Below are 23,564 nucleotides of genomic sequence, written 5' to 3'. Positions count from 1 at the left end.
GATTTTTATTAAAATTGTATTAACTTTTAGGAGTTAATTCAATAATTTATTTTTATTAAAACTTTTAAAAGTAAAATTTTTTTTTTTTTTTTAAAGTAAACGTTTAGGAGCTTAGCTAATAAAATAAAATAAAAAATACTGTAATTAAAATAACATAAAAAACAAAATCTTTAAATAGTAAATAATTGCAAATGCACTAAAAACCACTCAAAACATCCTTCATGCATGTATGATGTTTTAAAGTGCTAATAACATAACTTGGCAAAAAAACAAATCTGCCACAGCAATTCTGACAAGGCAGTATAGTGCAAGATATGATACACCTGGAGGCACGGCCATTCACATATATGAGCTGTTGTTTGCAGAGCAATAAAATAGCAATGACGGAAAAAACACACCCACTTCCTTTACATACTACTTTATTAAAAAACTGAGATAAGAAGCCTGAAAACAAACGAAAGAGCACCACGCCTACTGTATATATAAAAAGGGATAAATACAAAAAGGGGGAAATGGTTTCATCCTCAAGAATGCAGAGGCTGGGCATAAACAAGGAACTCCAGATAGAAAAAGGTGGCTTTACGACCCGGAAATAATTCCTGCAGAGGATTATCAGCGATACTGCTGGGCTGGTGAGCCGGCAGTGGTTTACAGTTTAACTGGAGTGTCCCAGCGGGGATGACATAGGAGAAGAGGGGAGGGAGAGAAGGGGTCTGGAGCCGGGGTTTGGCAGCCAGCCTGAACAAACACACAGGCAGCGCTCCACACTAGAACGAGGCTGTGGAATGTAGCAGAAGAAGCGTATCTAAAACTCTATAACAACAGACTCGTGCTAGATTGTGTTTAGTTTCAAATTTCATATTGAATCCTAATGGTAGCTCATTAGAGTTTAAACTATAGATGAGAAATATGTATCAAAACTGTTTAATAGAAACTTTTTTGATAAAGAACAGGATTTGTTTCACTTTATTTTTAAAGCTGTGAATTGAAGCTACTTATGTTAAGCATAGATAATGAAGACCAGTGACTAAAACTAAATTTAGTAAAGTATAAGTCCACTTTCAAAACAAAGATTCACATATAATTTACTCACCCCCTTGTCATCCAAGATGTTCATGTCTTTCTTTCTTCAGTCGTAAAGAAATTATGTTTTTTGAGGAAAACATTTCAGCATTTTTCTCCATATAATGGACTGTTATGGTGCCCCGAGTTTGAACTTCCAAAATGCAGTTTAAATGCGGCCTCAAACGATCCCAAATGCGGTTGTAAACGATCCCAGCCGAGGAAAAAGGGTCTTATCTAGCGTAACGATCGGTTATTTTCATTAGAAAAAAAAATTTAAATACTTTTTAATCTCAAACGCTCGTCTTGCCTTTCTCTCCATGAACTCTGTGTATTCTGCCTCAAGACAGTTAGGGTATGTCGAAAAACTCTAATTGTATTTTCTCCCTCAACTTCAAAAATCATTTCAAAATCATCCTGCATCACTGCAGAAGTACAAACCCAGTCTTTGCAACGTGAACATGCAAAGAAGATCAAACACCCTTAACAAAAAAGATAAAACAGCGATATAGGACGATTACGAAGTTGAGGGAGAACATGAGATGGGAGTTTTTCGACATACCCTAACTGTCATGAACCGGAACAAAAACAGTCCAGGCAGAGTAAGACAAGACGAGCGTTTGGCATTAAAAAGTATATAAATACTATTACTTTTATGAAAATAACTGATTGTTTCGCTACATAAGACCCTTCTTTCTTGGCTGGGATTGTTTACAACTGCATTTGGGATCGTTTGAGCTGCATTTAAACTACATTTTTGGAAGGTCAAAATCGGGGCACCATAGAAGTCCATAATATGGAGAAAAATGCTGACATGTTTGCCTCAAAAAACAATTTCTTTACAACTGAAGAAAGAAAGACATGAACATCTTGGATGACAAGGGGGTGAGTATTTGTAAATTATTTGTAAATTGTTGTTATGGAAGTGGAGTTCTCCTTTAAAAACGTTACACATTTTCAGCAATTAAAATAAGCTAAAATTAAAAACAAAAATTGCAAAAATATACCAAAATTTGCCAGACTGAAATATGTTTAAGTACTAAAATTACTAAAACATAAAAAATAAAAATAAAACAAATAAATAACAAGAAAAACAAAATTAAACAAAACTTACAAATAAAATTAGAAATTTGTAAAACTTACTACGACTGACAATATAAAAGTAAAAGGGAATTTAAAATATTAATAAATACTTTTTATAATATATAAACAATATTATAATAACACTGATAAAGACTATTTCAGTACATTTATACAGAAATCCTACATTGAATATTGATGAACCAAAAAGAAATCAACAGAGGGCAAATGAAATCAAATTCAGCTTATTTTCTGATGTCTAGTACAGTATTCACAGATTTTTACAAGCTAAAACTGATCAAGAGACCAAGGGACTCTACACATAAGTGAACTTATCCTTGATTCAGTGATTATTCCGTTATTTATAACATTTAACACATAGGTAGACAGATTCAAAATGATTCTAGACACATTGGCTCCCACTAGTTTTAACATTTCTCCTACTTTTCTGCCCATCATCTTGTTTTTCCCTTTAGTATTTTAGCTCCATGTTCAACCACAAACTCTCAAAAAAAACGATGATAAATAGGTGGCTCAAGATGTTGTTGACACTGGCACTGATCCATGCCATTGAGAACAGCTCCTTAAATATAGAACTAATCAAAATAACACTGCAAACCACAATCCTGAAAAACCCATTAAGGTCAAATCCTTATAAGAAAAACATTCCTGCAGTTTAAGAAAACTGTATTAGGTTTTAATGAACACCATATTATAGTTCCAGTAGGTTAGGACACAGGTTATTAGCGGGGCTAGTGTAGTTTCTGTTTTTAAAAGTCACTTAAATCATTTTAAAAAGGGTACAAAAAAGCCTGAAGTCCCAGATACCCAAAAGTGATTTTTTTATTTCAAGGGAAAAATATGAAACGCACACACACATAAGTACACTCTATTTTCACATTAGTACATTAAGGACCTTGTATTTATATAGCTCTTAATTTCAGAATTAAATTTCCAAATAAAGTATACTGAGGAAGCAAAATGTAAAGCACAAGGCAGGTAAAGAAAGGCAAATCTGGTCAGGTCCTGTTGTCATCAGATCCCCCAAAGAACTAGGAATACCTCTTTTTTTGTATATACACTACCAGTCAAAAGTTTTTGAACAGTAAGATTTTTGAATGCTTTTTAAGTCTCTTATGCTCACTAAGCCTGCACTTATTTGATCCAAAATACAGGAAAAGCTGTAATATTTTGAAATATTTTTATTGTTCAGAATAGCTGCTTTCTATTTGAATATATTTGAAAATGTTTTTTTTTTTTAATTGATCAAAAGTGATAATAAAGACATTTATAATGTTACAAAAGATTTCTATTTCAGATAAATGTTGTTCTTCTGAACTTTATCATATTAATCAAAGAAACCTAAATAAAAAAAAAAAAAAAAAAAAATCAACTCTGCTGCTTTCAACATACAAAATAATAATAAATGTTTTTTTGAGCAGCAAATCAGAATATTAGAATGATTTCTGAAGGAGTGTGTAACTGGAGTAATGATGCTAAAAATTCAGCTTTGAAATCACAAGAATAAATTACACTTTAAAATATATTCAAATAGAAAAGAGTTATTTTAAATAGTAAAAACATTTCAAAAGTTTTGGCATCAAATAAATGCAAGCTTGGTGAGCAGAAGAGAGTTCTTTAAAAAAAAAAAAACAAACAAAAAAAATAAAAATTCTAAAAACTTTTGACTGGTAGTGTATTAAAAAAAACAAACAACAACAAAAAAACTACAATCTTGTTTCTGATGCAGTATTGTGATTCATTGTGACTTAACTTTGTATCTTAATAGCATTTCTGTTTAAAATACTTTTTACGTTTAAAAGCCTAAAAAAAAAAAAAAAAAAACCTCAGCAAAAGACAAAATAAATTGGACTGAATCTGTGCAGGAAAAAAAAAACAATATAAAAAAAAATGTGCAATGTAGTTTGTTATAAATACCAAAAAAAGAGCCTTAAAATGCCAAAAACGACCTTCGATATAGCATGAGATTATAGAAAAAAGATAAATTTTCCCTACCACAACATGTATATTTTGCATCTCCTATATAAAACACTATAAAAAGCCACACTGCAAAAACATGCATTTTGTGCCAATATTTTAAAGTGTGCATGTAAACAAATCAGAACACATGACTAGCTTTTTTTTCTGGGGGCGAAAACAAATGGTGGACTTCAGTACTTACTGAATACGGATACGGAGTGTATCTTCCATTAAAAAAAGTGTGTATCATGTGTTATGAAATGTATCAGAAGTGCTAGGATGTGTTGGATGAGTGCTAAAAACAGTTCATAGCTATACATTATAATAATCATGATCCATGATATGGAAAAACTCTTCAGGGACGACAGTCATGTAACTGGCACACATTCACAATCTGAGATACTGACGTGTTTGACAGGAATAAGACCTATTTGAGTTAAATAAAAGCTGTTTTATGTGTTAAAAGAACAGTGAAATCTGTTACAACAGCCCTCAAAGGCAAATTCTATACTATGGGTGATACGAGAGAAGACGACTAGACCAGGAACATTATGGGTTTTCATTAGTGCACTTTGTAAAGTTGAGTTAAAGTAGAAACAGTCTGAATTACAGTATTATTTTGTTAAATAAAAAGGTTAATTTGTACTTCATTGGTCACTTTATAAAGTAGATTTGGCAACACTTAATATAATAATATTAATGGTCAATACAAAGAGAAAGTCAAAGTCATTATGTCCATGATGGGAGATCTGAGAAATCAGCTGATGTGAAGAAAGCACCGTTAGGTGGATGGCCAAATGGTGCCTTGCCCAGCGTTTAAGAGCAGCCCAGGCCTGCCCTCGCTTGTGGGAGTAGAGAGAGGCTCCAGCAGCGTAAAACCATAGTATGCAAATAAAAATTCGAATGGGCCATGTTTCGCTTGCTCTCAAAATGACAATGAGAATGGATTTTGTTATGGTTAATACTAAAATGGATGTTGTTTACTTCAAAAATAGTTGCAAAATGGAAAAACTGAGTTTAGTTCACCGTTTCTATTCACTGTTTTGACAGGAAGATACTGGGTGGAGAAAGCAAATGTAACACATTTTAATCATTAAATGGAACTGACAAAGAAATGCAAAGGAGAGGAGAGCCTGAATCACACAGTGAAGTAAAGCAGAGTAATAAGGCAGGATATTAAATGGGATTTCAAGAAAGGAAGAGGAAATAACACAAACGGCATTGCCTGCGTCTCATCTTGAGCTCACGGAACTCGATGTACTCATGGCACATAGACAGCGTTATTCACTCCAGACCCCAGAACAGAAACCCAAGGCATTTATGCGGTCTGGATGTCATACAAAAACACAACTGCACGGAGCTGATGTTACCCATTAAGGCTCTGAGAAATAGTTTGCATCATTAGGAGTGCCACTTATATAATGCATTAAGTGAGGCAATTATAGATCAAGTTAAACCTTGAAAAGAGACACCCAAAGGTAATAAGCACAAACAAAAGATTCAAGAAGTGCTTTGAAAGCAAACCTGCAGTACTTGTAGAATAAATCACTGCAAGGATATAGTGGATACACCAAAATGACAGAGCAAAATACTTCAATGAATAATACCTGAATGATGTTGAAAAAGCTATTTGATACAAGGCAGAAAGTTCACGATTTCTATCAATCAAATACAAGCAAATAGTTCCTAAGCTTAAAGTAAGAAAAGTTCACTACATTCATAGAAATGTGCCAACACTGGACGTACTGTTAACGGTAAAAATGTTTTACTTTATCGAACCATAATTTTAACTGGGGACAACTGACTATCACTCTGGTTCAATGTGCATGAGGTTAGGATTCAAGCTCTGTTTTACATTCACTTTCTTAGCAGTTGTATTGACAGCACATTACAATACTCAACCACTTACATTCTTTGAAGGAAAGTAAAAAGCTACACTACTCTTTAAAAATGTTGGGATCTGTAAGATTTTTTTTTAGAGAAATTAATACTTTTGATGCTGTTCTTTTGAACATTAAATAACTAAAAATCCTGACAAAAACTGCATTACACACGTCACAAAAATATCAAGTACCACAACTGTTTGCAACATTGATTCTTAGCTTTACTAAATTTAATTTAGTGTTTCTAACAGACTTAAAGCATATATATATATATATATATATATATATATATATATATATATATATATATATATATAAAGATATTAAAATGGAAAGCATTTTACAAAAGCATTTTAAATCTTACTGACCCCAGTCTTTTTAACTTTAGTGTCTCTGTAGTGTTTCTTTATGTGCACGATGTATATTAATGGCTACAAAAGTCTACCAAAAAAAGAGCAAAGAACTATAAGACTATATTGCAAAGTGACATGCACAGATCCAATCTTTTTAAGTTAAAAAAAAAAAAAAAAAAAAAAAAAAAAAAAAAAGCATACATGCAATAATGTCTGGTCTGTGCCACTGACTGTAAGTGTAAATGCAGTTATACTGTATAGTCCAATCAGATAAGATGCATGACATTTCTGAAAGGTAAACAGCAGGGGGCAGAGTGGAGCGACTAATTCTAAAGTAATGAAAACAAAAACATCTTAGGCTCAAATGTGCTCTTAGCAGCAATGGCTGTCAGGTCCACTGCTAATTAAAATCACAGCCCTGAGTAGAGTGGTTCATTACTGGAATAGACTCATGCAGTTTTCCTGATATAAAAGTACCTTCATACATGCATGTAAAGCTTATCATAGTAATTTACATTTTCTACATACTCATTTTCAGACAATTCAATTTAGCTGTTGAATGAACACTTGCCATAAAATTCACTGTTGAACAAAATAAAATATTGTGAATTAACATATTGTGATTAGTTAATCAAATCAAAACTTGATTAACTTGAAAACTGCCAATTAAACTTACTCTTCGTTTAGATTTCCATCTGACTGCATTTAAACACTTGATAATATTTGATTATTTTATTTTATTTTTACAGCATGATACTTCAGTAAAATGTTTGCTATTCACTTTGAGAAGTTTGGGGGATGTTTTCTTTACCCAGGAAGAACAAGACCCAGGCATACTGGATGTTATCATTTTCTGGATTAAAATTTACTTAAAAATTTACTTAAAAAAACAGATTAAGATTAAATCTTATATGTTCACTACTATGTTCAAGTTTTTTTATAAAAATATTTAAACATTTTACTGTTTTTGCTGTACTTTGGATCAAATATAGGCTTGGTGAGCAGAGACTTTTTAAAAACATTAAAAATCATACTGTTCAAAAACTTTTGACTTGTAGTGTAATGCATACAGCCATTATCTCATTTCTCTTGCATGCAATGCAGCCTTAACATGGATGAATTAATGTAATACATTTTTTTGTTATTCAAAGCTCCAAATGCTTATAAATGAGAAAATATGTAGGTTTACATGCATAAAGTGGTAAGAGTATCAATTCTAGATGATACAGCCATTTAATTTTCCTCTTTAAAATGTCACAGCGCAACTTTAGGTTGATTAAATGTAAATGGATAATAAATGAATGAACTATAAAATCAGAAAAATTCGAATGAATCTTACTGTCCTAAAGAACTCGCAACACATGATTCAAAAACAATAAAAACAGAATGAATTAACACCAAAGAGAGAGAAAGATAGAGGAAGAACACTGGAAAGGGCATGTAAGTAAAAAAAAAAAAAAAAAAAAAAAAAAAAGTGGCAGATTAAAGCGCTAAAAGGAAGTGCCAAAACTATAAGCACTGATTATATCAGGATAAGGTGGGCAATTAAGTGCTTGGTCATGTTCTGCATTAAAAACCTGCTGTGTAATGGGGGTCAAGCTACATTTTAAGGTGGGTGGGACCTGATGGGGGCTCCCCTAAGCCTAGAGCCCTGAGATTTTGGCATTCCAACAGGAAGCTGTCTAAATCTGCTCCACTCACTAGTGGATTGCTAAAGAATAGGTTCTGATCTGGAGGCAGACCTCCATCCGACCCCCAGTCGGAGTCGGAATCGGAGCTGCCGTCAGCTGAGCCCTCTGTGGCTGTGGGCGGATAGCTGAGCTGCTCCAGCTGCTCCACCAGATCGTTAAACTGCATGGCCGAACTGTCTTCCGAACGTACCGAATACGCAGGGAAGTTAACCATCGAGCTAGCCTCGGATAGGTTCTCGGAACCAGGCAGACGTAGGGAGGATGAGGAGTCGGGACCTCCGAAACCGAGCGAGACTGAGTCGCCGACAGAACCTAGTGGAAGGTTATCCAGCGAGCTACACTCGGAGCGGTTGTTGACTAAAGAACTGGTTTCGGAACGGCCGAAGGCACTTTCGGGGAACGTGTTAGCATTGCCGTTGAGATCTTCGAGACCGAGAGCGTACGCAGTGGGCTGAATTCTATCACCATATTCAAACCTCCCAGGATTTTCTTCGTCAAACCCATAACAGTAGGCCTCCGCACCACCAGCGTAAAATGAAATCTCAGCCGGATCGTCATCTATGTACTCTTCGCTAACATGCAACTGTGCACAGGACATCGGGATCTGGTATGACATCTGTCGAACACGCATTAACTCCGCCTCAAACGCTTCAGGTGTGAGGAAACCCGTTTTCGGCCCACTGCTTATGCCACCCACCCCTACTCGCTCGCTATCCTCATTGCCATTTTGGGAGGGCCGTGCACTAGGGGAACTACTCTCTACACACACAAACGAGGGGCCGCAGTCTCCTGCTGCCTGGATATGAGTGGCACCTGGGAAGGCGTAGGTGGATTGGGAGTTGGTCTTGATGGAGTCCTGCTGCATTGGGCTGGGGGCTCTGACAGGCTGCTGCGTCTGCTGAAGATGCACAGGCTGGTTTGGGGTCTCCATCCGCATGGGTGAGCTGGGGGCATGCAGGGAGTGGAAGGAGGCGGTGACAGAGGAAGGAGGTACTGCACACCTTAGACTGTCATTAAAGGACAGATTCTGAAATGGATGGGTAAGGCAAAGAGAATGGATGAAAAAGTCAGTGGTTATTCTTCACATTGGTATTGTTGAGAGATCGGCTGTGTGTCTGACCTAAGACTCTACTGACCTGTTTTGGCACATCAGAAGCCAAGGAACGTGTTGACATGCGAATCTTACTGTTCCTCCTGTACAAACGGCATAGTCAGTGCAAAGACGAAAAACAGAGAGCGAAGCACTATGACAAAAGGGTTAACAAAGGACTGTCCAGTATACAATAATAAACTGCTTTTAGGGGAGACTTTGATAGAAATATTTACCTCTGGTAAGGAGTTCTTCTCAACCCGCTGTCCCTCACATACTCAACAAGCTGCTTTTGCGTCCTCCCACTGTCACATATACAAAAAGTGTTTATGTTTACAAAGTGTTTACAACAATTTGTAATTTGTAAACTATGCGATTATTAGGGGTGCCCCTTAATAGTCGACTAACCGTTAGTCAACGAGAAGAGGCTTTGTTGACCAAAATTTTATTAGCCACTTAGTTGCAGAAAAAAAATTTCCACAGGAAGTGGTGAAGTCAAGCACTCCTTGACGGACAGATCAATAACAGCTGTCTATGTGGTAATACAGTACATCGGGCAGGACATCCAAACACTCACCTATCATTCACTGACCTCAAATATGGCTTTTATTCTGAAAGATGTAGCAACTTTACATGGCAACTCAATCTAATGTTATCCAATTAATATGTACGCTATTCAAGTGTCTGCAGAGTGTGGAAACTGAACAGTAGCACGCTAATTCAAAAAGAAAACAAATATTCTCAGATTATGTAATCCGTATGAAACATGCATACAGGTGCATCCACTACTGCGGAGATGACAAGTCAAAAAAATCTTTAGTTGAGGTTATGCATTGCTAAGAACTTCATTTGGACAATTTTAAAGGTGATTTTTTTCAGTATTTAGATTTTTTTGCATCCTCAGATTCCAGATTTTCAAATAGTTGTATCTCAGCTGAATATTGTCCTATCCCAACAAACCACACACCAATGGAAAGGTTTTTTATATTTATGTAAATCTCAATTTGAAAAAACTGACCCTTATGACTGACTGGTTTTGTGGTCCAGGATCACAATTGTACATTAATGTAATTGCACTGAAAGCAAGTGTGAATCTTTGGTACTAAAAAACTCATGTTGTGACAAATATCACTAAGTTATGTACTACCAGTTAAGTAAAACAGATTTAAGTTTGTTTGTGCTTGGAACTCACAAAGACAGTTCAATAGAAAGACTAAGAATCAATGCAGGAAACGCTAGCAGAAACATTTACTCTAGAACATCATATTAAATAGTATATCACCAACCCACGTCAATATAATCACATGTGTGCACCTGTATCTGAAGGAGGATCCTCTGCTGAAGAAGACAGCTTTGGATTTGGGCTGTGGCTGATCTAAAAGACGGAAAAACGAGTGATGCTCCACACAGTTCTTCCAGAAGATCTTACACTGATCTCGACTCCCCATTAGAAATTCCAACGTATCCTGATGAGGACCCTGTGGAACGAAAGGTTGATCAGTCACTGAGAAAAGACTGAACTTAAGAACTTCCATTTCAGATGAAACGCAACAAGAGGAAGCATATGGTTCTGATTCTTAGCACCCCATGTAATTGATCCCGACAGAATAACAAACGTCACTCTGAATACTTTTAAATGTTTACTTGGGGGTAAGAGAAGGTCCCATCCAACCAAGCTCCTGAGCTTTAACATATTACTTCTACACTGGGATCTGTATGTTCTGGGAATCCACTGACTGATTACACAGCACTGTATTTCTCCAGAATTGTCTGTTTTGGTGGAGGTATGTATTGATGTCCTGACTTGTCATATTATACTATGTTCTGTCCACTTTCAATTGAGGCAGTGTGTCTAAAGTATATAATGTGTGTGTATATAATGTTAATTTGATACTCACATGAACTTCTGGGTGCAATTTAATTAAAAATCGTTTCCTCTTGAAGCTCAGCTTCCGAATTTTAGACCAGTTGAAAGTGTTAATTTTGGTGTGGCCCTGAAAAAAAAATAAATAAATAAAATGAATAAAACAATGCATGCACGTAACTATGTGTCAGCTGAATTTTATATCAATTTACTACAATAAAAATGCATTTAAATGCACTAATAATTTGACTAAAATAGAGCACGAACACCACCTTTTTTTTTTTTTTAACACTATGAACTCATATTATATTCACTAAGACGATACATTTGTCCATGTACCTGAAAGACCTGCAGGCCCATGTGCGCGACAGCCAGGTTAATCTTGGTGCCTTCTCGGTCAGCGGCGGGATGAAAGCGAACCCCATACATCTCCAGTTTACGAGCAATCTCCAGAACCTGGAAATCTGATTCTGCTGGGGTCTGCCCACTACACACAAAAAAGCAAAGACAAATATTTAAAAAAAACATTTAACAAATGAAAACATAGTACCACAGAAAAAAACTCAAAGCCAATGTAGAGTGATAAAGCATATTTAGTAGCCTAGAATATCATTTTATAGCACAGGTCTTCAACTTTTACATAACCCCACAATTTAACTTCTAAATCTTCTGTACTCACTTTATAATAACTTTATCAAAACATACACTGCTGTTTAAATGTTTGGGATCAGTAAGATTTTTAATATTTTTTTAAAGAAGTTTCTTATGCTCATCAAGGCTGCGTTTATTTGATCAAAAATACAGATTGTATTGCAAAAATTATGATGTAAAGTGACGTAAAATAACATTTTTCTATTTTAATACACATTAAAATCTAATTTATTCCCATGATCAAGGCTGAATTTTCAGCATCATTACTTCAGTATTCAGTGTCACATAATCCTTCAGAAATCATTCTAATATGCTGATTCATTATCAGTGCTGGAAACAGCTGTGCTGCTAAATAGCTTTTTGGAACCTGTGATACTTTTTCCAGGATTCTTTGATGAATAAAAAGTTAAAAAGAACAGCATTTACTTAGAATACAATTTATTTATTTTTTTTTCTTTTTGAAAGAAATTAATACTTTTATTCACAGGGTTTCTGCAGGTTTTATGAGGGTCAATTTAAGACTTTTTTAAGACCTTTTTAAGACCAACTAAAGAATCAAAGGGAAAACAATACAGCAATATGTTCCCCAAGTATAGTTTGAGTTTTATTTTCACTTTCAAATTTGCAGCAATTCAGCGTCTAGCAATTGTTTGTTTTTAGGTCGTTGAGTTTTCCCTCTTTTCCTCGCTTTCCTTCAGTAAAAGTGCTATGCACATTTTACTTTCACTTTCATATTAGTGGCAATTTGGCATCAAGCAGTTGTTTTTTTTTTTTTAGTAGTTTGTTTAAGTTTTCCCTCTTTTCTTCACTTTCTTTCAGTTTTAAGCTTGTAAACAGGGCCGCTGCTGGCCGAATGGGTGCCCTAAGCAGAATTGTATTGTTGTGCCCCCTCCTTCATTATCGAAGTTAAAAAATAAATAAATAAATAAATAAATAAAAAAATCACCTATTATACAGGGTCAAAATAGAACTTTAATAAAATATAAAAGTAAATGAATAAATTGCAATTAAATTGTATTATTTATAAATTACAGTTGTAGATCTAGACAGTTACCTATGACTATGATTTTATTAGGCCTAATACAGTTGTCTAATTGATTTTATTATCTCAAGCATCCAGAAAACACACAAAAGAAAATTAAGCAGTTTTACTATGATAAAACCACGGTTAATTTTGGCAAGGGTTGTGATGTCCACGTGTTTTTGTTAAAGAAATTATAGAAGCTGTAGCATTTCTATCACAAGATTAAGTGGATATTTGAATATCTATATATATATATATATATATATATATATTTTTTTTTTTTTTTTTTTTTTTTTTTGAGCAACTGGGACGGTGCCCCCCTGAGAGTTGGTGCCCTACGCAGTTTGCGTACTCTGCACCGGTACTGCTCGTAAAAGCGTCCTGCTCATTTTACTGTCACTTTTAAATTAGCAGCATTAACGTAATGTAACGAAACGAACTTTTATTAACAAAACAAATAATAATACACCATGTTATATGCCTAATATAAATCAAAAACTTACACAAAGTTTAAATATGTATACAAAACTGAAAAACATTGTGTAACCAAATAAATAAGAAACGCAGAACGTTTATTAGCAAAACGAATAAGAAAGCTTGGATGCACGGCATTCACCTTGCACGCTTAATATAAAATTAAAAAAAAAAATAAAATACACAGTTTAAATAAATAAAAAGCAGCAAGCACTGTGGAACCAAATAAATATGAAACTTCCATTATCACCTTAGAGAAATGGCAGAAGTCAACAGGCTTTTCAAAATCCAAAGTATTTCTAAAACAGGCGCTTTTGCATTTCGTTCTGAAACTCTTCCACCATAGTCTTGTCTTTCTCACCTCTCTCTTCTTGTCAGTCAGCTCCACTCACTTTACCTGATAAATGAAATCTGCTCTGCGACTGTCGTTCGGCACACTGCATTGAGCAGCCGTGTTCAGTTTTAATTGTATTGTCTGTTCTCTAACTATACTAAATGATTTTTATTGCTATACAAAATTCAAAAGGACAAGTTCTTCTCCTGGTGACTGACAGATGAAGCAGCAAATACCGCCATCTACCGCGCATTGTTTAATGAATATTGAGCGACTTATGCGATGTAGCACAGAAATTACGCTTTCGCTTCACTTTAAAATGAAACGCATGAAGAAACAATCCCTCACGAAAATTAATGCCATGATCATATGAATTTAAGACTTTCTGCTCTGATTTAAGACCTTTTCAAGGCCTTAATTCACAGAAAAGCGATTTAAGACTTAAGACTTTTTTAACCCTGAATTCAGCAAGGATGTGTTAAATTGATAAGTAGTGACAGCAACCATTCATTTATCTATTCTCCAAAACATTATATTATACTATACTACAGGGCTGCTGAATGCTTGAATCTGACTGGCTGATGAACACATACGCAACACCCATAATTCCACACACAATCATGGCATCTTCAAACTACGCCTTTGTTTCTTTGTTAGTTTTGAATATGCACACTCTAGCAGCGAAAACGTTAGGGGTGGGAGAAAAAAAAAACAAACTATTCTCCGATGCATCGCAATTCTCTCTTCAACAATTCTGAATATTTCTTTTCATTCTTTTCATTCATATATCATTCTTTAGATATGCTTTTATTAATGCTGTTTGGAATGCAGTACTATTAGATGCACGAAACTCGCACACTGACAAACTGTGTGCTTTATGTTTGTTGTCCTGAAGATCGATTGCAGCTGCGGTTAAATGGACTTGCATTTGCACTTGCAGACCAAACATATTATTTCGATATGTCGAAATAAATCTGTGCATTAAGGCCACAGTATACTTCCTTTTAAGTATACTTCACACAGCGTACAGCGAATTTCATCATCAGAACAGTACGTGCACCACCGGATAACTGTCGTTCCACCAGGAGGCAACACTCTCTGGGCCAACTGTTTCACAATAGAAAACGAAAGTAAAGAGATGTAACAACAAGCGCTTGTGAGCAAGAAGATATGAGAAAGCCCAGCTTTGGTTTAAAAGAGTTCAAAAATATCAGACATCAGTCATGAATTAAATGTGGAAAAATAATGGATGAAGCTTTCTATAGTGCATGTGTTGATCGTCTACATTCGCACACACATCAAATGGAGCTCTTTGAAAGGCTACGCGTTCGACTGTGCGCATACGCTAGCATACACGTACAAAAATGAATGCAGTCTGTTAAAGCTGCCACTGTCTATGATCTCATCAGTAATATTCAAACGAGATTAATGCTGAGGAAACAAGAAAAACCCATAACTATTGTCTGTAAACTTTAGGATACTTAAAGAACACTTATTCTTACTTATTAAATAAGCAATTGTTTAAAAAAAAAAAAAAGGTAGCCTGCTTATATAATAAAAAAAATAAAATTGATATAACAAAATAAATTTGATATAAAATTTATATGAAAATGTAGCCATAATAATAATAATAATAATAATAATAATAATAACAACAACAACAACGTTTAATTTGTATAGCGCCTTTCCCAAGCTCAAGGACACTTCACCATACCAAGCAATATAATCAGTACATACACAGATGGACAGTAGACATTTGCCAAGTCCAAAATATGTGATTACAGTTGCAAACCATAGTAATAATCCAAACAACTTAATACAACAGACAGTCAGATACAACATTAAACCATAACAGTTTAAGAAGAAACAGATAATGAACGATAATATTGGTTAAACAGGTTTTGAGTTTAGACTTAAACTCGTGCAGTGTGCAGTAATATTGAAAACCGAGAATGTGGCGCATCCTGATGTTGAGTTGACAATGAAAATCGTTACTGAACTGAACCGTGAAACTAGAGAAGATTCGCACTCCTACTTTTAAGATGGCAGTACTGACATATACAGAGATTCCAAGTATAAAAAAGAAACTGCAATTTTGTTTAAAATGTATGGTTGTAAAGACATATTTACACAGCGGAAGAATTAACTGGGAAAAAAAAAAAAAAAGTAGATCAAGACTCGTTTTGAAATCGGATCGTGAAGTGCCTGAAGATTCCCACCCCTAGAAAACGTACACATTGTGCCTTTAAAATTTCTTTTTACCTTGTTAAAATCAGGTCTTTTCACAGAAACACATTTTGTTGCATGTGTCTTCAAATGCTAATGACCTCTGCTCACCCCGCCCCTCTCTTCTGTGGGGTGACAAGCCGTTCTCATGAGACTGTTTACTTAAGCCACATTTAGCGGCAAAACTTGCTAACTAGTACATTATTAGGAAAGGTGATTTGCAAAGACACATAAAAAAAAACCTTACACTCACTGTAGGCAAGGCTGGATCACGAATGATTTGTGCAAACATACACGCATTTATGTAGATCGGGGAGCGCATTCCCTAAAAAAACTAAAGTAATCCTCTGCGTCTTCTGTGGCTCAGATGTCAGAAGCAAATGATGACTGCTATGTTCATTATTACATCCATCAACAAAACATCTCAATTGCTTAGGAGCCATTCTTGCATAGCCCTTCACCAGAGTCGACACAATGGTGGACTGTTTACGGTAAAACGGCAGTCTCAATCAACTATCGTGGGAGCCGACTGAGTCTGTGTGATGTCACACAGCCAAGAATCAGAGAATGGCTTGATTTGAAAAAGGGCATATTATTTATAGGGATTAAAAATATATAGGGATTTTTATCATTATAGGGTGGTTATGTACACACACTGCCAACGCACAATTATGTTGAAACAACATGTAAAAGTGAATTTTGCATTCGATGACCCCTTTAAGGAAAGCACATACTCTCTTTCGCTCTCTCTCCCTTACAAGCGCACTCACATACAATACGGACACACGCTCGCACACAAAACTTACATCCTACCATTTCTACGTAAAGAGTGGGGGATGGGCAAACATATCCCAGTAGTGTTGAGTAGCGTTCTGGCTAATCGTGGGCAAATGTTAGAGCAGTGCCAGATCATCAGCGCACTCTAATTTTGCTCATCCTTTAAGCTGTTCAATCTGCTTAAGCCCCTCCCCCTTCCCTTGTGGCCGTATGGCTAATAAAGAGCCTTGAGCCACTGGATTACAATCGCAGCCTCACATAGCCGCTGACACGGCCGACCTGCAATACTTCTCTCACAGCCAAAGCCTCAGATTAAATGCACCGGAAATGCACCATTACAATGAGCCAAAAACACAGAGCTGATACATTTGACAAAAACGGACAACTCCGGTATCGTAAAACCCTATTTTTTAATTATTTTTGACTCTCATGATATTCATACTTCTGCAAATTTGTTTTTTTTGAAGACTTTTGTAGGCCTCATAGCATACGTTTTTAAGTACTGCTCATGCCTAATGCACATTTAATGTTTAATAGAGGGTTAGCATGAGCAACAAATGCATGACTAATAATGAAGATGCTGCTAAAACATTAAATTTTCTATCATTACTTATTAATCTGAAAGGATGAGAGAGTTTAAAAAAACAGGATCATCTGTCCCATATTATCATATTATGTCTAATAGTCTCTGCAAGCTATTAAAACAACATATTTCCAAAGTTCAAGCAGCGAGAGAAACTGCAGTGCACCTTGAACTGCCTCTAAATCCTATAAACCACCACACACAACAATCACTTACACACTATCAGATCTCCTCTCACCAAATAAACTCAGCACCAAATGGAAACAGGCTGTCATTCAAGATTACCAGGGGAGTCTGTATTTAAAGTTCAGTTAAATGTTGCGCTCGAAAAAAAAAAAACTAGACATGAAAAAGATAAACCTACTTTTGTGCCATAAATTCCCTGTGCTAATTCCCGGTGGTCAGTTCCGTGAAATTTACAAATGCAAAGCCTGACAGGCTGAGATAAATAAAAGAGAACAATGCACAAGCATAGACTGTCAGGCCAAAACAATAAATGTCTTACATGTGTCTGCGGTGGAGCTCCATGATCTTTTCTTGCACACGTTCCTGATATGGCAGCAGTTTACTCATCTTCAGAAACTCCCTGTCTGCTATGTCATCGTAGTCACCGATCTCAGCTGTGTGGGGGGAAGAGAACGGTAAAGGGTCAAAGACAAATAAAAGTGTCCAAGAAAAAGAAAAGGAAAAATGTTCCAAGTTCTTGGAAACGTACTGCTTGTATTCAAGTTGGTTTCATACGGTTTTGAAAAACTTTTCTACCATTTTAAACCTTTAAAATGACTGAATGACTGTAATGTGGAATAAAAAGCAACTAATTCAAGAAACGTTTAAGTACGCTTTCTAAGTAAATTGCAAAATGCTGCATGTTTCATGTTCTGTAATATATTTGAATATTTTTTAAAGCTTGATGCTGGTCGCTATTCACTGCCATTATGGACGAGCAGGGCATAATTTAAAATTTCTTCTTTTCTGGTCTAAAAAAAAAAAAAAAAAAAAAAAAAAAAAAAAAAAAAAAAAAAAAAAGGGCGGATAAAATTGAAACAACTCCAGGATGAGTAAACATTGACTGACTTTTCATTGTTGGGTGAACTATCACAGTAAGCACCAAATTAGCATATTAGAATGATTTCTAAAGAATCATTTGACACTGAAGACTGGAATAATGGCTGAAGAAAATTCAACATTGCCATTACAGGGGAAAATTAAAATTTTAAATTACACTACCAGTCAAAAGTTTTTGAACAGTAAGATTTATAATGTTTTTTAAAGAAGTCTCTTCTGCTCACCAAGCCTGCATTTATTTGATCCAAAGTACAGCAAAAAAACAAAAAAACAAAAAAAAAAACATACATATACATATACATATACATATACACACACACACACACACACACACACACGTATGTATGTGTTTACTCTTAACTGTTTTCTATTGGAATATACTTTAAAATATAATTTATTCCTGTGCTCAAAGCTAAATTTTTAGCATCATTACTCCAGTCTTCAGTGTCACATGATCCTTCAGCAATCATTCTAATATGCTGGTTTACTGTTCAACAAACATGTTTTATTATTATTATCATCATTTAAAACAGCTGAGTAATTTTTTTTCAGGATTCTTTGATGAATAGAAATATCCAAATATTAGCTGTTATCTGAAAAAAGCAGCTTTTCTAACATTATACACTATACCTTTAAAAAGCTTGGAGTCAGTATAATTACAAAAAAAGAAATTATAAAAATTAATACTTTTATTTATAGCAAGGATGCTTTAAATTGATCAAAAGTGATGATAAAGACATTTATAATGTTACAAAAGATTTCTATTTCAGATAAACGCTGTTCTTCTGAATTTTCTATTCATCAAATGAAGCTGTTTTCAACATAATACTAATAATAGATGTTTGTTTGAGCAACAAATCAAAATATTAGATGATTTCTGATGATTTCATGTGACTGGACTAATGATGCTAAAAATTCAGCTTTGAAATTTTAAAATCACAGGAATAAATTAGAAAACAGTTATTTTAAATTGAAAAATATTTTAAAATGTTACTGTTTTTACTGTACTTTGGATCAAATGAATGCAGGCTAGGTGAACAGAAGATACTTCTTTAAAAAACACTGAACACTTAAAAAACTTCTGACTGGTAATGTATAATAAAATAGAAAATGTTTATTTTAAATTGTATAAATATTTCACAATATTACAATTTTTACTGATCAAACAAAAGCAGCCTTGGTGAGCATAAGAAATTTATTTTAAAACATTTTGAACAGCAAATCTGTAAATCTGTTATTTTAGGGGTTGCACCATTTGAAATCACCATAAAAATCACCATAAATAACCTACAAAAATGTCAAATTATCTGATGTTTCAAAAGATTCGCTGATCTTGGTGGACAGTGAGAAAGCTGCAAAAGTCATCTGTGATATCTATTGTTTCATGCTTTTTTTAATGTTTCTTAATGTTGTCATGTTCAAGTCACTGAATGTATGTTTTCCATTTTTAATGCATTTTGTACAGATTAATAGAGGCAGAAAACTAATCATGTCAGTGACCAACATTGCATAATAGATAGATAAATAGATAAAAGATAATAGATGTAAAACATTATAGAGGTATACTTCAAACTATACATACATTGCACCAAATGAGAAGCCAGCAGGGCGGCAGTGTTTTCCGTACAGTTCAATCGGCCGTCTATTAGATCCCTCTTGATCTGCAGAGAAAACAAGTACCTGGGAAAAAAAGCACATAATTACAAGCATCGTTCACCTTGTAAGTACATAAAGCATGGATGATAATTTCTGAACATCTACCTAGTAAACTCTTCCTGAAGCTGACCAGGATCTGGAGGAAAGAACTTTACCGACAGCCGAAAGAGTGTGTTCATCGGTCCTGTGGATAGCAAGTGTAAACACACAGGTTTCAAAGACCCTAAAATCCTAAAAACTAGGGGTGTAACGGCACACAGATGTCACAGTTCGGTATATACCTCGGTTCGGGGGTCACGATTCGATAAGATTTCGGTACAACAGGGAAAAAAAAAAAAAACAAACAAAAACAAATCTATGCTAAGTTTCTTTTCATTTATTTTGCACAGGCTGTAGTACAAATGACAAATTTTCCCACCTAGATGTGAAAATACTAAATATTATATTGAATTATGTTATATATAATCTGCAGTACATATATACATACAAGGAATAAATACTTGAAGTATATTTGATTTAGCTGACAGATAAACAAGGGTTAAAAACAGTGCGACACGTAACGTAGCCTATACATGCTGAGTTTCAGTTCATTTTGTGACAGCAAGGAAACTCAAATGGCAGAAAGCGACATCATATTTGTTCTCTTTATTTTACAAAAGACCTTTTACTGTATGCATTATTAATAAGACAATAAATGGCAGTGTTTAAAGTTGATTTTGCTGGTATAAGGAAACAGTTGAAGTAATTGCGCCAGTGCACACACACACAAAACATAAGTTCTAGGCTTCCAGCATTGCTAACTTGACAGCGCAGTTGGTACTTTATCAAAATAAAGTACAGTGAACCAAACATCAGCGCGTCCACCTCATTTTGTCACTGTTGTAACGCGACTGAAGTACAAAGCCTATAATTTACATAATAAATAATAGTTTAGCATTTAGATACATCGCAAATATGGAAACATTATGGAATATTTGGATTTGTGCCGAATGAGAGAAGTAGGATACACGAGCACAAAGCTCCATTTCGCAAACAGCTGAATGCGTAACTCACTCACTTTTGTCAGTGAGGGACGCGTTCAGAATCAGAACGTGATCGTGATCAAATGCACAACTCATGGCATTCGCTGTTCTTCTGCTGGCGGTTATAAAACAGCGTTGCATTACTGCGGGCGCTCCCTTCTGGATTGAGGGTAAATTGCCTGTATTCGTTGTAAGGCCTCATGCACCGAACCGAGATGTCAGCACCGTGACGGTTCGGTAAAAAATACATGTATCGTTACACCCCTACTAAAAACATAACAAAACAGAAGTGTACTTACGTCTCACTTGTTTCACTATGAGCTTGGTGGGCTCCAGCCAAACCTGTAGAAGCAAAACAGTGCAGAGTAATAAGCCTGGCATTTCAGCTTTTAACCACCTTATAAAGTCTAAGAAATAAATAATACAAATAACCTCTCACTCTTTCAAACTAGGCCTACATCTGTTTCTGGGCCTTTTAAGAAAGCACTAAAACTGAAGAACATCTCGGTCAAAGAGGCCACAGATGAGATCTTGAGATGCTGACTACACCAAAAACATATTTCAGGAATTTCTGGAAAGTTATTATCAGCTATTATTCAAGTGCTCCAGGATATGCACATTTTTAATTCAAACCTCTCTGTGCTTGCCTGTTTTGGGGTCTTGCATAAATGTGGATGATCTGTTTTAATTGTGTGTGTCTGCAGTTTGTAGACGCCCTGCTTCTCCAAGCACATCTGGAGCTGATTGTGGCAAGAATGTACCTTTTCTCACTCCACCTCCAGCCCCTTCCACTCCGCTGATCTCTCATCTTTTACAGAATCATCACAACAACCCCGTACACACACATTCCACACCTGATTCAACTCCGTCCAAAAAAAGCTGGCCTGGCACATTCAAAAACAGATGGCCAACAGACCGTCTCAAGTATTCATCTCAAAATCACTTATGAAAAGTTTTTACCAATAATAAAGAAATCAAGATGAAAAAAAGATGCATTATGGTGATAATTAAAATGTTGTGCTAGTGGGTTTATACAGCACAACAGCCCTTTGTTTTCAGCAAGCTCAGTATTTTTTTCCCCAGGTATTTTCTCCATAACGTTTTTTTTTTTTTAATGACTAAACAGTTCTAAGCAACGAACCAATTCAATAATAAAACAAAAACCAAGTCAAGAAACAAACAAAAACTAAACCAAAAGTCAAATAAACCAAAAACAATAGCAAGGCTGCAATAAAAACATTATAAAACACTTAAAAGGATAATCCACTCAAAAACAAAAATTGTCATCATCACCTTCATGTCATTCCAAACCTGTATTTATTTCTTCTTCTTGAAGAATGTTTGTAACCAAACTTTTTTGTTTGGTTACAAACATTCTTTAAAATATTTTCCTTTCTGTTACACAGAAGAAAGAAATATAGGTTTGGAACAACATAAATGAACAACATAAATTTTCCAGTTTTGGGTTCACTGTCTCTTTCACTGGCTTTTTAGTGCCATGTTAAAAATAAAAAAATAAATATCTAAGATTACGAGATTAAAGTAGTAATATTTCGAAATGTCGAAAATAAAGTCAAAATTCGTGAATAAAGTCAAAATATTTCGAGAACAAAGTTAAAATGTTTCAACGTTAAATATTATTTCCAATCATTTACTGTATTGTACCGTGAATAAAATGGCTTGTGAATAGTCACTTACCGTTACATACCTCAGAAGAGACAACAATATAATTTGTTTCCAATTTGGAGTCCACTTCAACCTTTAGAACGTTTTATTGTTGTTTTTAAATTAAATACATGTGAGGAATAAAAGGTTGGACGCCACAGACATTTTTGCGGAGTAGGTGGTGGAATTTTCACAAAGAAAACACTATCATTTACTGAATTGATTCACATGAATACAGCGATGTGATATTATTGTAAGACACATTGTTTGTATTTCACTATAAAACTGATTTTGAAAGCTGAGACTTTGTTTTATATTAAAAGTACCAAAAGTACAAAGCTTATTGCTATTATTGGGGGGGCTGGTGCACTACAAATAGGCCTAATGGGGTAAACAGGGTTAAAGAAGAACTTCACTTCCAGAACAACAATTCACAAATAATTTACTCACCCCCTTGTCATCCAAGATGTTCATGTCTTTCTGTCTTTAGTCGTAAAGAAATTATGGTTTTTGAGGAAAGCATTTCAGAATTTTTCTCCATATAATGGACTTCATTCGTGCCCCAATTTTAAACTTTTAAAATGTAGTTTAAATGCAGCTTCAAAGGGCTCTAAACGATCCCAGCCCAGGAAGAAAGGTCTTATCTGGTGAAAAGATCATTCATTTTTTTTGGAAAATACATTTTTTTGTATTTTTTAAGCACAAAAGCTTGTGTAGCACAGGCTCTGGGATGCACGTTCACAACGCTACGTACTACTGAATCACGTCGAAAGGTCACGCGGAACGTAGGCGGAACTACAGACCCAGTGTTTACAAAGCGAACGCGCAAAGACTAAGAAAGTGCAAGTAAGTTTGTAAACATGGTTTATAAACAAAAAGGTACAACGATGTCCTCCTTTCAAGTTTTAGGAGAAAATAAGATGGAATTTTTCACCATAATCAGTACATAAACAATGAACTTAGACATGATTCGTAGTAGTGATGGGAAGTTCAGATCATTTTACCGACTTGGACCTTAGAGTCTCGTTCAGCGAAATGAACAAATCTTTTTTCCTGAGTCATTTCGTTAATTTTAGCAAAATAT

General features: G+C 35.0%; 1 protein-coding gene across 4 annotated transcripts in view; it reads right to left on the bottom strand.

Moving 5' to 3' along the window:
• Positions 1-23,564, bottom strand: part of farp2 (FERM, RhoGEF and pleckstrin domain protein 2) — a 73,326-nt gene that overhangs the window by 21,468 nt on the left and 28,294 nt on the right. For all 4 annotated transcript variants that reach the window (XM_051111656.1, XM_051111653.1, XM_051111654.1 and 1 more), the window contains exons 4-13: positions 21,115-21,157; positions 19,899-19,977; positions 19,720-19,817; positions 17,578-17,692; positions 11,343-11,490; positions 11,038-11,133; positions 10,454-10,617; positions 9,376-9,444; positions 9,186-9,243; positions 8,863-9,076 (exon numbers count right to left, since the gene is read on the bottom strand). In XM_051111656.1, the coding sequence (XP_050967613.1) occupies positions 8,863-9,076; positions 9,186-9,243; positions 9,376-9,444; positions 10,454-10,617; positions 11,038-11,133; positions 11,343-11,490; positions 17,578-17,692; positions 19,720-19,817; positions 19,899-19,977; positions 21,115-21,157 (1,084 nt within the window). The remainder of the gene's footprint in view (positions 1-8,862; positions 9,077-9,185; positions 9,244-9,375; positions 9,445-10,453; positions 10,618-11,037; positions 11,134-11,342; positions 11,491-17,577; positions 17,693-19,719; positions 19,818-19,898; positions 19,978-21,114; positions 21,158-23,564) is intronic.

This window comes from Labeo rohita, chromosome 6 (assembly GCF_022985175.1).
Source record: "Labeo rohita strain BAU-BD-2019 chromosome 6, IGBB_LRoh.1.0, whole genome shotgun sequence".
Taxonomy (NCBI): domain Eukaryota; kingdom Metazoa; phylum Chordata; class Actinopteri; order Cypriniformes; family Cyprinidae; genus Labeo; species Labeo rohita.
The sequence above is the reverse complement of the archived record's forward strand: the minus strand, read 5'-3'. Positions and strand labels throughout refer to the sequence as shown.